The sequence below is a fragment of the Orycteropus afer genome, unplaced genomic scaffold, assembly GCF_000298275.1.
Source record: "Orycteropus afer afer isolate SDZICR_OR568_19922 unplaced genomic scaffold, OryAfe1.0 scaffold00146, whole genome shotgun sequence".
Lineage (NCBI taxonomy): Eukaryota > Metazoa > Chordata > Mammalia > Tubulidentata > Orycteropodidae > Orycteropus > Orycteropus afer.
Window position 1 is genome coordinate 1,719,255 of NW_006921733.1, and position 17,413 is coordinate 1,736,667.

At 37.3% G+C, this 17,413-nt stretch overlaps 1 protein-coding gene across 1 annotated transcript in view; it reads right to left on the bottom strand.

The window, feature by feature from the left end:
• Positions 1-17,413, bottom strand: part of GABRG3 (gamma-aminobutyric acid type A receptor subunit gamma3) — a 1,139,981-nt gene that overhangs the window by 10,019 nt on the left and 1,112,549 nt on the right. The window contains exon 7 of the mRNA XM_007945970.2: positions 3,467-3,619. Within this exon, the coding sequence (XP_007944161.1) occupies positions 3,467-3,619 (153 nt within the window). The remainder of the gene's footprint in view (positions 1-3,466; positions 3,620-17,413) is intronic.

The window sequence follows — 17,413 nt, forward strand, 5'->3', positions numbered from 1 at the left end:
CACTAGTTCTTGATCATATGCCAACTCCTGAAGTAGTTGAACATCTTTCTTTCCAATTCTTTCAGATACAGTGATCATGTATTCCTTCCATCTTCTTTTGGTGATTCCTGTGTTATTCAGTATTTTGCCCATAGAACTTTTCAGTATTACAACTCATGGCGTGAATATTTTTTTTAATTCTTTCAGTTTGAGAATTGCCAAGCGTGTTCTGCCCTTTTGGTTTTCTAACTCCAGTTATTTGCACATATCATCATAATAATTGACTTTGTCTTCTCAAGCTGGTCTTTGAAATCTTCTTTTTGGCTCTTTTGCCTTGTCATTTCTTCTACTCGCTTTGTTGTTGTTGTTGTTATGTGCCGTCGAGTTGGACCTGACTCATAGAGACCCCTCCTTGGGTTTTCCCGAGGCAGTATCACTATGGAAGTAGATTGCCCAATCTTCCTTCTGAGGAATGGGTGGTGTATTTAAACCACTAATTTTCTGGTTAGCAGTCGAGTGCCTTAGGCACTATGCCACCGAGGTACTCTTTATTCAAGACCAAGTTTCAGAGTCTCTTCTGACATCCATTTTGTCTTTTCTTCCTTGCCTGTCTTTTTAATGACCTTTTGCTTTCTTTATGTATGTTGGTCTTGATGCCATCCATAACTTGTCTGGTTTTTGGTAATTAGTATTCAGTATGTCAAATCTTTTCTTCATATGGTGTCTGAACTCAGGTGGGATATAGTTAAGGTCATATTTTGGCTTTCATGAACTTGTTTTAATTTTCTTCAACTTCACCTTGAACTTGCATATAAGTAATTGGCTGGATATATTGAGTTTCTCCATTGCCTGTTTCCACAGATGTAGTTGATCTGACTACTGTGTATTCCATCTGGTGAGGTCTATGTGTATAGCCACCATTTATGTCTTGATAAAAGGTATTTACAATGAATAAGTCATTGGTCTTGCAAAATTCCATCATGTGATCCCTAGCCTCATTTTTATCAATGAGGCAATATTTTCCAGCTATGGATGATTCTTCTTTGTTTTCAACTTTCACATTCCAATCACCATTAATATCTGATATCTGATAAGATAATTGCATGTTTGATCAATTTCAGACTTCAGAAGTTGATAAAAGTCTTCAGTTTCTTCATATTTGGCTTTAGTGGTTGGTGGGTATATTTGAATAATAGTGGTACTAACTGGTCTTCCTTGTAGGTGTATGGATACTATCCTATCACTGTCAGCATTGTACTGAAGGATAGATCTTGAAACATTATTTGTAACAATGAATGAGACACCACTCCTCTTCAATTTGTCATTCCTGGCACTGTAGACCATATGATTTTCTGATTCAAAATGGCCAATACCAGGTGCCTAGAATATCGATATTTACGTGTTCCATATAATTTTTTACAACATTCAGTTTTCTTAGATTCATACTTTGTACATTCCATGTTCTGATTATTAGTGGCTGGTTGCAGCTGTTTCTTCCCATTTTGAGTCATGCCCCATCAGTAAGTGAAAGTCCCAAAAGCTTTACTCCACTCGTGTCATTAAGGTTGATTTTATTTTGAGGAGGTAGCTCTTCCCCAGTTTTATTTTCAGTTCCTTCCAACCTGAAGGGTTCATCCTCTGGCACTCTATCAGACAATGTTTCAAGCCTATTCATAATGATTTTCAGTAATATATCAGACAGTGTTTAACTGCTATTCATAAGGTTTCCAATAGCCTATTCTTTGAGAAGTGGATGGCCTCTTCCTTCTTCCAAATGTGTCTTAGTTTTGAAGAACCACTGAAACCTGTTCACCAGGGATGATGGTGCTTGTATTTGAAATATCAGTGGCATAACCTCCAAACTTACAGCAGCTTGCAAGCTACCACAGTACAACAAACTGACAGATGAGTGAACTGCTGACCTATATGTAATCACATGCTTTATGAGATTTTAAAATTAATCTCATTACTTATCTCTAAAATTTCAGGAAACATATATTGCAAACTTTCATTTTATTCTTATTAAATCTTTCTTTTTTTTAGTTATTTAAGCCAGTTACAAGGATTATAAATCTTAATTTGTATTCAAATTTTTAGATAAAAATACCTTGTATTTATATGTTGTTGTTGTGGTTGTTGTTTTGCCGTTGAGTTGGCCCCGACTCATAGTCATGTATTTATATATTTGTATATAATACTGAAACAGGAAAATAAATCTCAATATATGAAAATACATCTATCTGTATAATGGTACATGTGGACAGGTTTTCTTTGAAAAAATAAAAAGCTTCTTTCAGATGTATGTGTGATAAATTCACAACAACATATCATATTGTTTTGAAACTGATCTGTAAAATTCTTGTTTACAATGACACTCAACATTTGTAATTGTGAGGTCATAATCCCACAATTTTTTTGCCTGCCATGTTGCTAATTCTATCAAAAATCTTCTGTAAACATTTAAAACTTATCTCATTTAAAGAGCACTTTGCTGAATAAGCAAACACACCAAAAAATAGAAAAACAAATGCAGGGGAAAGGACAATGTAATAAGAGAGATTTTGTAAGAATTTTACAGTCCCTCTTTTCTGAAAGAAAACTTTTTATAAAAACAACCTCTATATGTGATTATAAGTAATATATCACTGCACACAGATCAAAATATTGAAAGTTAGATACACATCCCATCATGAAGAAAAGTGATATAAAATATGCTGCACAATTTTAAGTCACTTATAGTAGTGCTTTACTGAAAGTACTTGCGGGGCCAGCAGAAAATTTATGAAAAATCTTTGAGACCTTAGTGTGTGGATCACAGCTGAAAAGAATGACCATTATCTCATTTGCTGGTAAAGGTACTATACACTAGCAGAGTGTGTTTTTGAGAGAATATTTTTACCAATATTATGATATCAATCTTTAAAGGTTGTGTTTTAAGTGCTGTGTCCTTTTTGATGTGATAGGTTCCTAGACTTGCTTAAACTTGTGTGATGGCATTAGCCCTAGAACATAGTATCAAATGAAGCAATTGGCATATTCTGAATCAGTAACACCATTTTAATTTCACTGGTATAAAGACAAGCTGATTGCATTACCTAAAAAAAAAAAAAAAAAGGAAGGAAGAAAGAAAGAAAACAGTTTTAAACATGGGCCAAGTAGCCCTCAAATCAAATCAATCCCATTTCAACCAAGTACTTTCAATTGAAGGCATTTTACAAACCCACCCACTGCCTTCAAGTCAATTCTGACCCATAGTGACCCCATAAAACAGAGTACCACTGCCCCCACAGGGTTTCTAAGGCAGTAAATCTTTCCAGAAGCAGACTGCCTCATCTTCCTCTTTCAGTGAAGCTTGTAGATTTGAACTGCTGAATTTTTATTTGACAGCCAGATACTTTAACCAGTGCACTACTAGAGATCCTTATTTTTATGAATATTCCTATATTAAAATTACACTAAATGGTGGAATAGCTATTTGAAAACTCACCTAGTGCTGTTCTTGCTGGTGTAGCATCTTTTTTGATCCAAAATGACACCCAAGATAGCACCACAGTCAGTATACAGGGAATGTATGTTTGAATAGTGAAGTATCCCATTCTTCTACTTAGTTCAAAATATATAGTCATGACAACATAATCGCCTGTAATAAAATATTATCAAAATTTAGACAACTTTCTCAAGTAAAAATAATAATTAAAAAAATTGAATACAAACTTGCTACCATAGACTCAATTCTGACTCATAATGTCCCCCATAGGGTTTTTAAAACTGTAAAATTTTTCAGAAGCAGTGATGTGGTGGTATGCACATTACATTCTACATTTTATTTCCAATCATCTCTCCTTTTTTTTTTTTCTCTTGCTTGCCTGTTGAGATTTTGTTTCTCCCTAGCTTCCCCACTTGGCCTTCACCTTTCAGCCTACTAGACCCAGCCTTCTGTACATTTGAAAGTCACTGTATTTAGACTGTATCATCTCCTCCACTCTTATCCCTGATGCTTTTTCAGATCCTTCTTTCATGAGTTCAATCCATAATGTAGAAGCCATTCCAGACTCATCCTGTCCCCTCCTTTTACTGCTTTTAGCTCCCAAACCACTCTCACTTTCTATCACAGCTACCACTGGTCTCCTAGCAATCAGCACTTCTCTTCTCCAAACTATTCTATCACCAAAAGTATCTTTCTAAAACACTAATTTCATCACATGTCTCTCTTTCTTATGATCCATCACTTGCTTCTCACTGACTTATACAAGTATCAAAATCTTACTGTGGTCTATGCTATTCTGAATCCAACTCCCAGTATTCTTGGCATGCTGGGCATTGGGGTGCCACTGGCTCTTCAGACATGTCAAGATCCTCCTTTTAGGCCTCTGCATACCTCCCTCTCTTCCAAGCTCATACCCACCAGCCACTCCTTGGAAGGAAGATTGCGCAATCTACTTCCATAGTGCTACCACCTCAGAAACCTAAGGAAGGGTCGCTATGAGTCAGAAATGACTTGAAAGTACATAACAACAAAAAAAATATGCAGATAACACAACCTTGCTTACTGAAAATGAAGAGGACCTGAAGCACTTACTGATGAAGATGAAAGACTACAGTCTTCAATATAGATTACACCTCCACATAAAGAAAAAGAGAAAAAAAAAAAAAAAAAACTGTACCAATAGCAACATCATGAATAATGGAGAAAAGATTGAAGTTGTCAAGTGTGTCATTTCACTTGATTCCACAATCAACACCCATGGAAGCAGCAGGCAAGAAATCAAATGACATACTGCATTAGGTGGGCAAATCTGCTGCAAAATATTTCTTTTAAGTGTTGCAGAGCAAAAATATCACTTTGAGGAATAAGATGCACCTGATCAAAGCCGTGGTATTTTTTATCGTGTCATGTGCATGGAAAAGCTGGGTAATGAATGAAGAAGGCAAAAGAAGAATTGATGGTGCTGGAAAAGACTATTGAATGCAATATTGACTTCCAGAAGAATGAAAAAACCCGTATTGGAGAAACTATACAGCGTATCTTTTTTTTTTTTTTTTTCCTGGCAAGAGATTCTTTATTTGAATAGTGTAAAAATTGAAAGATGTACATAGAAATATCTTGTGTGTGTGTGTGTGTGTGTGTGTGATTTGGATGAAATTTACAGAGCAAATTCACTTTTCATATAGCAGTTCACATACACTTTGTCTCATGATACTGAGTACAATTTACCCCACTGCAACAGCTCCCTCCCATTTCCTCCCTGTAGCTACCTATTTCCTATGTCTATCCCTCCTTGCACTCCTGCACCCTGAACTGTCTCCCCGTGCATACACAGCCCTTCTTTCTCCCAAGATTGCTCTCTCCAAGGAGTGTATCTACCTCAGGGAAATGTTCAACTCCTATACCTATCTTTTATTTGGCTGGAAGCCACCGGTGTGGGTGCAATTTCAGACCTGAAGGGCAGCTAGGGGACATAGTCTCAGGGGTTCAACCAGGCTCTATCAGACCACCAAACCTGGTCCCCCCTCTTTTTTCCCAAATGATTTTGAGTTTTGTTCCACATTATTCTCCCTCTCTATCCAGGATCTCCTACAGAGATCCCCCTCCAAATGGTTGACAGTGGTAGCCGATCACCATCTAGTTCTTCTGGTCTCATGGTCATATAGGCTGCGGATTGCATGGTGTACCATCTGCTAGGACTAATTGTTTCCATGAATCTTTGATTTTCTTCATTCTTCTTTGCTCTGGATGAGGAGAGACCATTGTTGCACTTAGACAGCTGCTTGCAATCTTTTAAGATCCCAGTTGCAACTCACCAAAGTAGGAGCTAGAATAATGTTTTGTGTAGCATGTTATGCCAATTAAGCTTGATGTCCCCTGCGACTATGGTCCTGAGGCCACCTGTTCAACTACTCAGTCCCTCTGAGTAGCTGGCTGTGACCAAGAAGTGACTACAAACATGCCCCTTGTCAGCTCTACTATACACCTGGGAATTCTTACAGAACATACAAATACACTTATAGGACCATTGTCTGTCAACCCTATACACGGTCTTGGGTTCACTCCCCACTGCATAGACATACCTAATAGTTCAGCCTGTCCACCCATCTATCTGCCCATATACCCATGTTTGCCTTCACTGACAATGCAGTATCATATGTGCAAAAGGGTTCATCTTTGTTCTCTGTACCTCCCATGTACATCTCTATGTCTTCATCTTCCTCAATGCCACCATGTTGATCAGTCATATTTGGTACATTGCCCTTCTCTTCACCAAAATCAATACTTATCTCTACCTATCTAACAATGTTCCCTCCCCTCCACTCCCACCCCTGGTAACCAATAAAGAAAGTTTACTTCCATAGATAAACCTTTCCTTGACTTTACAATAACGGACTAATAGAATATTTGTCCTTCTGTCATTGACTTATGTCCCTCAGCATAATATCCTTCAAGTTCTTTCATGTTATGTGGTGTTTTGCAGATTCTACATTATTCTTTAGGGTTGCATAGTATTCTACTGTGTGTATGTACCATAGTTTGGTTATCCATTCCTCAGTTGATGGACACCTAGCTTGTTTCCATATTTTTGCTATTGTAAATAGTGCTGCGATGAACATGGGTGTGCATATGTCTGTTCTTGCCATGGCTCTCACTTCTTTAGGATACATACCTTGTAATGGAATGTTGTTGTTGTTGTTGTTGTTGTGTGCCTTCGAGTCGGACCTGACTCATAGAGACCACTCCTTGGGTTTCTGAGGCAGTATCACTGTGGAAGTATATTGTCCCATCTTCCTTCCGAGGAGTGGATGGTGGGTTTGAACCGCCAGCCTTCTGGTTAGCAGTCAAGTGCCTTAGCCACTAGGCTACCAGAGCTCCTTCAAATGGTATTTATAATTCCACCTTTTGAAGGAATCACCATACTGCTTTCCACAGTGGTTGTAACATTTTACAGTCCCACCAGCAGTGTATAAGAGTCCCAATCTCTCTGTATCCTTGGCAGCATTTGTTACTTACTGAACTTTGCTACTAGTGATGGGGCAAGGTAGGATCTCATTGTTGTTTTGATTTGCATCTCTCTAATGGCTAATGATCGTGAGCATTTCCTCAGATGTGTTTGTTGACTACCTGAATATCCTCCTTGGTGAAGTGTCTATTCATGTCTTCTGCCCATTTTTTAATGGATTATTTGTCTTTTTGTTATTGATGTGTTGGAGTTTTCTATAAATTCTAGAGATAAGTCCCTTTTCAGAAATGTCCTTGCTGAATATTTTTTTCCCAATCTGTAGATTCTCTTTTGACTCTTTTGGAGAAGTCTCTGGAAGTACATTTAATTTTTAGGAGGTCCCATTCATCTAGTTTCTCTTCTGCTGTTTGTGTATTTTGGGTTATACTTGATAGCCTATTTATGCCATATATAGGGCCCCTAAATTTTCTGCTAGTGTTTCCTTGAGGAACTCTATAGTTTTAGGTTTCACATTTAAGTCTTTGATCCATCTGGAGTTCATTTTTGTATCTGGTGTGAGGTACAGATCTTGAAACTCTCTTGATTTCCTCAACATTTAGAAGTTCTGTAACTACACAGTATTTTCCCTCTTTTTGGTTTGTAGATATCTTCATTTGCAAATTGATGTCTCTAGTTCTCTGTTTACAATCTTGCAAGCTTATTTTACTTTGGATATGTCCATAGCTGTGATTTCTGGATTATGTCATCTTGTGTATTAATAGTCAGTAATTGTTTGCTATTTTTGGTTCCCTGTTCAAAGGACTCCCTTTGGTATGGCTTGCAAGGTTCGTCTGATTTTAACCAATTCCCTCAGTTTCTGCTTATCTGGAAATCTCCTAATTTCATCATCATATTTGAGGGAAAATTTTGCTGGTTATATAATTCTTGGTTGAAAATTTTTCTCTTTCAGGGTTTTATATATACCATCCCATTGTCTTCTCACTTGCATGGTTTCTGCTGAGAAATCAGAGCTTACTTTTACTAGTTGTCCTTTGTAAGTAACTCTTTGTTTTTCCCATGTTGCTTTCAGGATTCTTTCTTTGCCTTTGGTTTTGATGAGTTTGATGATGATATGTCTTGGTGATTTTCTTTTAGGGTCTATCTTTTTTGGGGGTGCATTTGACTTCCTGGATGCATCTATTATCATCTTTCATCATTTCAGGGAAGTTCTCCAACAAATCTTGGGCAATTTTCTCAGTGGCTTTATTTTTCTCTTCCTGCTCTGGAATTACAAAGACAAGTAGGTTATTCCTTTTGATAGTATCCACATGAACCTTAGGTTTTCTTCATTTTGTTTTGATCTTTTTTCTGATTGATCCCTTTCCAAAGAAGTATCCACATATGTATTTTCAATCTCATTAATTCTGTCTTCCATTGCAATAATTCTACTCCTTTACCCTTTCAGTGTGTTATCTATTTCTGAAAATTTATTATTGATCTTTGGGATTTTGATCTGTAGTTTTAGAATCATTTCTAATTTTTCATTTATTTTGTCATTTTGTTCTTGGATTTTCTTCCAAAATTCTTCTAAGGTTCTGTCTGTGTTTTCCATGGTTCATCTCTCAATCCTTTGAAGATACCTAAATATAATTATTTTGAATTCTTTATCAGAGAGTTCCAATCCTACTTCTTCCTCAGAGATGTGTTCTGGGCCTCTATCCTGCTCCCTTGTTTCTACCACTTTATCTTGCTTCTTTGTGTGGATTGTGATGTCTCTGAGACATCATGATGTAATTGTATTTAGATCTCTGTAAATTGTTTGTGAAGAGCAGCCAAGGGTGTGTCAGGCTCTTCTTGGTGGTTGTTTATCATTGGCATTTCCAGTCATCTGGGTCTGGAATGTCCTGGGGGTTCCTGGCAAGTGGATCTTGTTCTTAAGTCCCCACAATCTGGGAGACTGCTGTCTCTTTAAATATCCAAAATGGTCAAGCTTCTTGTAAACATTCAAAATGGCTGTGCCATCTGAACACATAAAAGTCCACAGCTCAGCCCGCCTTCCTCTTCACTGCTTCTCCTTTTATTTCCCAGCCACCAGAGCAATCTTCCATGAAGTACTTGGCTAGCAGGGCTGATTTTTAGGTTAATTTTTAGGTCCTACCACCACTCTGCAATATCCAAGCTGTCTGTTCCATTCAGATCACTGCCAGACTTCAGCTCCATTTGTCTCCTTTTTTTGGTGCTTTCATGCAAATTCTTCTGCTAGTTGGGGTTTAGTCCACTTCTATATCCTTCCCTTCAAGTCTCAGCAATCCAGGATTATCTTCTGTATCTGTATTAATTGGTTCCCCTTTTCTCTGTTGAAGAGGGTCTGTTCAATCTTTTGCCTATTCCTTCATCTTACCAGAACTCCTTCCATTGCTTCTTGCCACAGATGTTGTTAATCTGATTCCTATGTATTCCATCTGGTGAAGTCTACATGTATAGCCACCATTTGTGTTGTTGAAAAAAGGTATTTGTGATGAATAAGTGGTTGATCTTGCAAAATCCTATCATGCAATCTCCATCATTATATTTGTCACCCAGTCCAAATTTTTCAACTACTGGTGATTCTTCTTTGTTTCCAACTTTTGCATTCCAATCACCAGTGATAATTAGCACACCTTGATTGCATGTTTGGTCAACTTCAGACTGCAGAATTTGATAGAAATCTTCAATTTCCTCCACCTCCCCCTTTTTTTCTTTGATGGTTGATGCATACATTTGAATAACAGTCTTATTAACTGGTCTTCCTTGTAGACCTATGGATATTTTCTTATCACTGACAGCATTGTACTTCAGGAAAGATCTTGAAATATCATTTGTGATGATGAATGCCAGGCATTAATGTCATATAAGGTTAAAAAAAAAAAATAAAGACCCAACTATAATTGTCTATGGAAGCTCTGGTAGTGTAGTGCCTAAGGCATTTGGACTGCTAACCAGAAGGCTGGTGGTTCAAACTCACCAGCCACTCCTTGGAAGGAAGATGGAGCAATCTACTTCCATAGTGATACTGTCTCAGAAACCCAAGGAGGGGTGGCTATGATTTGGGTCTGATTCAATGGCACATAACAACAACATAATTGTCCACAAGAAATTCTTTTTAAATATAAACTCTCCCAAAAGCCCACAAACTCACTACCATCAAACTGATTCTGACTCATAGCAATCTGTATTGGGTTTTCAAGGCCATAAATCTTTATGGAAGAAGATCAGCTCATTTTTCTTCCACAGAGCAGCTGATAGGTCTGAAACACTGACCTTTTTGGTTAACAGATAATGCCTTGATAATTACACCACCAGAGCTCCTTAAACATAAACTCTAAGACAGGTTAAAATAAAGGAATGGAGAAAGGCATACCATGCTAACATTAACTCTGAGAAAGCAATAGTACTAATATTAATTAAGAGAAAGCAATAGTAGTAATATTGATTTTAGACAATCATACTTTAGAACAAGGAAGATTATCTGGAATAAAGAGGAACCTTATATAATTAGTAAGGGGTTAATTCTTCAAAAGACATAACAATTCTAAACTTGTATGCATTTAAAATTCATTGAGCATCAAAATATATGAGGGAGAAAAACTGAAGAGAGATAGATAAATCCAATATTATAGTTGGAGATTCAATACTTATTCAGTAATTAATAGGAAGGAAAGAAGTTGGGATGCAGATAACCTGAATACTACTATACAAATTCTTTTGAAGCACACATGGAATATTCAGCAATAGAAATCACATTTTAGGCAATAATACAGCTTAAAAAGTTAAAATAACCAAAATCATAAAAAGTGAGTTATTGAATCACAACAGAATTGCAATGGAAATTGATAACATAAAAGTTTCTTTAAATTTCCCAGTATTTTGAAATGAAACAATACTTCTGAATAATACCTGATTAAAGAAGAAATCTCAAGATAAAATATATTTTGAAACAAAACAAATAAACAAAATACAACTTATCAAAATTTGGGAGCAGAAAAAGCAGTCCCCAAAGTGGCATTTATTGTATTGAGCACTTAAATTAGGGGGGAAAAAAAAGATATAAAATCAATATCTACCTTAGGAAACTGGACAAAGAAGAAGAAATAGAAGTTAATGGAAGCAGAAGAAAGGAAATAATAATGTAGAATAGAAATAAATGAAATTGAAAACAGGAAGATAGAGAAAAAAATGTTCTTTGTGAAGTTCAATAAAAGTGATAAACTTTTAACTTCTAAAAAGAGAGGGAAGATACAAACAAATAACTAACAAGAATTAACAGGAGTCATCATAACTGATGCTATGAATATGAATATTAATATAATAATAAGGAAATACAACTAACAAGTTTGTGCCCATAAATTTTATAATGTGGATGATATCAACAAATTTCTTCAGAAAAGAAAAATGAATAAAAGTCACTCAAAGGAAATTCAATAAAGTGAATTGCCTCATTATTATCATTTACAGGAAACATAAAGATAAGTGCAATTTTTCATTTTCTTTTTTGCCTTCCCCTGCACAAAAGTTAGTATGTTTTTGCCCTCTCGTAAGTTTTTTATGCTCCCTTCTCACTCACCCTTAGTAACCATCGAGGAATATATATATTTTTTTCTTTTGTGAAATCTTTTTCTTGAGTTTTTACTATAGGTGTCTCATACAATGTTTGTCATATTGTGATTGACTAATTTCACTCAGCATAATGTCCTCTATGTTCATCTATGTTATGAGATGTTTCACAGAACCATCTTTGCTTTTTAATATTGTGTGGTATTCCATTTTATGTGTAGGCCATAGTTTGTTGATCCATTCCTTCCTTAATTGCCATTTGGATCATTTCCATCTTTTGGCTATTGTGACTTGCGTTGAAGTGAACATGGATGTGCATATCTGTTCATGTCGTGGCTCTTCTTTCTTTAGGATATACGTTATGGTAATTAAGGTTGTGTGTTAACTTGGCTGAGTCTGGTGAGTGGCTGGGTAGCTAGTTATAGTTATACCCCATGATGGGACTGGCAATCAACTCCATGGTGGGATCTACCACAAGCAGCTGAGTAGCTGGTTTGGAGGTGTGCTCTGCTTTCCATATATAAGAAGCAACTTCAAGAATGGTCTCCAGTTTATGGCACACTTGAACCCTGTGTGTAGCCAAGTCATTGTTCAGCAGCCTGCCATGATCTTGGGACTTTCAATGGACTTGAATTCGTGGCCTGCCAGGTTGTTTGGTAACATTTGGGCTGTGCCTACTTACTTGTCAACCTTGGATTTGTCAGCCTCAGCAGTCATCAGCTGTCTGAGTGCAGAAAAGCCTCCAGCTTCACTGGGCCAGGAGCAGGAGGCAAACCTGAAGCCCAGCATAGAGAGGCTTTCACCCAGCCTGTAGAGCTTGGCACATTGAACTTGAACTTAAAGCTTCCAAACTGTAAGAGAATAAACTCCTGTTTATTAAAGCTATCCCATTTGTGGTATAATCTTGTCAGAGTGGCACTAGGTAACCAGAACAGAATTTGGTACAGAGAGAGTGGGGTGCTGCTCTGACAGATACCTATAATGTGGAAACAGGAGTGGAGTGTGTCCTTGACCTGAGATCCCTGTTCTGAGACACTGGCAAAGAGACACTGGCAGAGAGACCAGCGTAAGAGACAGCAGTAGCAGAGAACAGAGACCAGCAAGTGATAGTTACAGCCTTACCAGCCTACAGAGGAGAAATCCAGATGCCATTGGGTAGGTGGCTTCCTTATGGAGTGGGTCCCCTTCAGGCATTAATTGGTAGAAGAGACTGGCATGAAATGGAGTAGCAGGTTAGCTGGGCCATGGTGCAAGAAAGCTGAGTGGTCTTTGGGCAGGAAGATTTCCAGAAGAGTGGGTTCCCTTTAGCATTAATCAGCCAAAGTGGAGAGACCAAGGAAACAGGAAACAGAGCTGCCTCAGCCTCAAAGGGTAGGGCCATGGCTTTTGGGGATGGAACCAGCATAGTCCCCTGGGTTTCAAAGCCAGACCTTCACTAACTTGGTTAGTGTAGGGCTGCATGTTCATGTGGGTCAGTGGGATGGAGCCATAGCCTCTCCCCAAGAGTGAGGGGGCAGAGCTGCCATATCCAATAGGTAGAAGAATGGGGCCCAGCAGGCATAGGGGGTGAGGTTGCCACTCAGAGGACCTAGGGAACTAGAGCCACCCAGTGAATGAGATCTGTACAGATGCCACCCAATGAAGATCTGTTCAGGAGCCAAGTTGACAATAGGTACAATTGTGGTAGTTAAATTCGTGTGTCACCTTGACTGGGCCTGGTTGAGTGGCTGGGTAGCTGGTGGTAGTCATTCCCCATGATGGGACTAGCAATCAACTCCATGGTGATAGCTACCACAACCAGCTGAGTAGCTACTTTAGGGATGTGCTCTGCTCCCTACATATAAGAAACAGCTTTGGGAATGGTCTCTAGTTTATGGCATGCTTGAACCGTGCATATAGCCAAGTCGTTGTTCAGCAGCCTGACATGCTCTGCTGATCTAGGGATTTTCAAGGGACTTGAATTAGTGGCCTGCCATGTTGTTTGGTAACATTGGAAGTGTACTTTTTTTACTTGTTAACCTTGAATTTGTCAGCCTTAGCAGCCAGCAGCCATCTGAGTGCAGAAAAGCCTCCAGCTTTAGTGGGCCAAGAACAGGAGGTAACCCTGAAGTACAAAGTTGAGGGGTTTTCACCTAGCCTCTAGAACCTACCACTTTAAGTTCAGACTTAAAGCCTCCAAACTGTAAGAGAATAAACTCCTGTTTGTTAAAGCTATCCCATTTTTGGTATTTTCTGCTAGAGCAGCCCAGAGGTAACCAAAACATATACCTAGTAGTGAGATTATTAGATTATAGAGTATTTCTATTTCTTGCTCTTTAAGGAAGTTCCATACAGTTTACCACAGGAGCTCTGGTAGCATAGTGCCTAAGGCCCTTGACTGCTAACCAGTAGGCTGGTGGTTCAAACCCACCAGCCACTCCTCAGAAGGAAGATGGGGCAATCTACTTCCATAGTAATACTCCCTTGGAAACCAAAGGAGGGAACACTATGAGTTGGGTCCAACTTGACGGCACATAGCAACAACAAAAACATACAGTTTACCACAGTGGATCCACCATTTTACAGTCTCACCAGTGGTATATGATGGTTCCAGTCTCTTCACACCATTGCCAGCATTTCTTGTTTTCTGTTATTTTGATCTTTGTTATTAGTGCTAGTATGAGATGACATTTTTGTTTTGATCTGCATCGCTCTAATCCCTAATGATCTAGAGTGTTTCTTCATGTGCTTATTAGCTGCCTAAATGTCTTCTTTAGTGAAATACCTGTTCCTCTGTCAATTTTTTAATTGGATTATTTGCCTTTTTGTTGTTAAGGTGTTAATGTTTTCTATACATTTTGGGAATTAGTCTTTTGTCCAATATGTTGTTTTTTTTTTTTTTTTTTGGTCCTCAGTCTGTGGATTCTCTTTTTACACTTTTGGTGAAATCTTTTGTGTGCATAAATGTCTAATTTTTAGGTGGTCTTTGTCATCTATTTTGTCTTCTGGTGTTTGTGCATTAGTTATATTAGATAGTGGATTTCTGCTTTGAATTAAGGCCCTTAAATTAGGCCCTGTTTTTTCTTTGATGACCTTTACGGTTTTAAGTTTTACATTCAGGTCTTTGACCTACTGTGAGTTCATTTTTTTGTATGTGGTGTGAGATATAGGCCCATTTTCACAGTTCTGCAAATGGATATATAATATGCCAGTAAAATTTATTAAAGAGACTCTCTCTTCCCCATTTAATGAAGTTTGATCCTTTGTCAGAGATCACCTGTTCATAGATAGATGTATTTACTTCTGGCTTCTCAACTCTGTTATTGTTCAATATGTATGTCATTGTACCGGTACCAAGCTATTTTAACTACTGTGGCTTTGTAGTAAATTTTGAGATCACACAGTGTGAGACTTCCTACATTGTGGAAGAGACCATCAATTGCTCATATGCAAGTCTGTGTTGAAGCTTAATAAAATTAAAATAAGTCTATGAGAGCCAAAATTTGACCATTATATCCCACCTGAATTTAAATATTATTTGAAGAATAGATTTGACACATTGAACACTAATGACTTGATGGGTTGAGGGAAGACATCAAGGACATCACTCATGAAGAAAACAAATGGTCATTAAAAACCCAGACCAAAATGGATATCAGAAGAAACTACAGAAAATAGCTAAAGCAAGTGGAATACATTATGACATAAAAGAGCTGTAAAAAAGATTTCAAAGTGCAACAGGAGGAAACAAAGTAAAGTATAACAATGAAATCTGCAAAGACCTAGAGTTAGGAAATCAAAAGAAAGAATATAAAAAATATTTCTCAAGCTGAAAGAACAGAAGAAAAATTTCAAGCTTTGAGTTGCAATATTGAAGGATTCTATGTGCAAAATATTGAATGACATAGGAAGCATCAAAAGAAGATGGAAGTAATACATTCCATGTATAAAAAAGAATTAGTGTTCAACAATATCAGGAGGAAGTATACGGTCAAGAAGTTATGGTATTTAATGAAGAAATGCAAGCTGCACTGAAGGAATTGGTGAAAAGAAAATCTCCAGATTGACAGAATACCCACTGAGATGTTTTAAAAATGGATGCAATGCTACAAGCGCTCACTTGTCTATGCCAAGAAAATTGGAAGACAGTTACTGGACCAACTGACTAGAAGAGATCCATATTTGTGCCCATTTCAATGAAAGGTGATATAACAGAATGTGGAAATTATCAAACAATATTATTAATTTCACATGCAAGTAAAATTTTGCTGAAAATAATTTAAAAACATATGCAGTACATCGATAAGTGATTGCCAGAAATTCAAGCCAGATTTGGAAGAGAGCATGGAATAAAGGATATCACTGCTGTTTTCAAATGGATTTTGGCTGAAACCAAGAATGCCAGTGAGATGTTTACTTGTGTTTGACTGACAATGCAAAAACATTTGACTCTGTGGATCATAACAAATTATGAAAAACATTGTGAAGAATTGGAATTCCACAATACTTAATTGTGCTCATCAGGAGCCTGTACATAGGCCAAGAAGCAGTTGTTTGAACAGAATGTGGCGATACTGCATGGTTTAAAATAAGGAAGGGCTTGTGTCAGTGAATATATCATAGAATGCCAGAAGAACAAAGAAATCTATCTTGGAAGAAGTACAGGAGGAATGCTCTTTAGAAGTGAAGATAGTGAGACTTCGTCTTATACTTTCTTATGTTGTCAGGAAGGATTAATCCCTGGAGAAGGGTATCATGCTTGGTAAAGTAGAGTTTTAAAAAAAACAGAGGGAGACCCTCAACAGAATGGATTGAGAGAGGTTGAAATGATGGGCTAAATTATAGCAATGATTGTGAGTATGGTTCAGGACAGGGCAGTATTTCTTTCTGTTGCACATAGGGTCACTATGAATTGTGATCAACTTGACAGCACCTAACACAACATTAATAACAATCTTTATGGAAACAGATTTCCTAGACTTTCTTCTATAGTGCTGTGGAGGGTAAATTTGAACTGTCCACATTTAGGTTAGTAATCAATTACATACTATTGTTTGTATCATCTCAGAACCTCTACTAGTCTATAGTGACAAAAGTAAATGATTGAATTAATAAATACTGTAGTGCTATTTATATAGACAAAAGTGCTATACAAAATATTACTCTTCTTTCAAGGAGATATAACATAACTTCCTATGGCATAAGTATTTGCTACAGTTAGTAATTTGCTCCTAAAGAGCACAGTATTAAAAAGTGGGAAAAAGTATCTTTATAATGGAATATGTCAGCAAAGACTACCTTATGATCAGTGGTAAAGTAGTATATATTCTTGATATACTGAGTATATATACTTAACATATTGAGAATAGTATATCACCTTTCTGCCTTTATTTTCAAACACTTAATCCTTATCAAACTATGAGAAAAACATCATAGACACTCAAGTTAAGAGATGTTCTAAAGAATAGGACAAATAATCTTGAAATTGCCAAATTTACCAAAATCAAAGAAATTCTTAGAAATTTTCACATCCTAAGGAGACCTGATAAATAAATGTGATGGGGTTTTCTGTTTGAAATTATTAAAGAAAAAAAATGATATTGGGGGAACTAATGAACAATAATTAACATGTGTTAAGTTAATAATAATGTATCAGTATTTGTTCATTAACTTTGACACTGCCATCGAGTCAAATCCGACGCATAGCGACCCCACCTTGGGTTTCCGAGGTGGTGTCACTATGGAAGTATCAGTATGGAATCTTCCTTCCAAGGAATGGCTGGTGAATTTGAATCACCAGCCTTCTGGTTAGCTGTCAAATGCCTTAGGCACTGAGATTCCAGCAAGATGGCGGACTATGCAGAAAGACTGCACAGACACTCTTTAACAAAGAAAAGGAAAACCAATTAACACAGACACAGAAGATAATC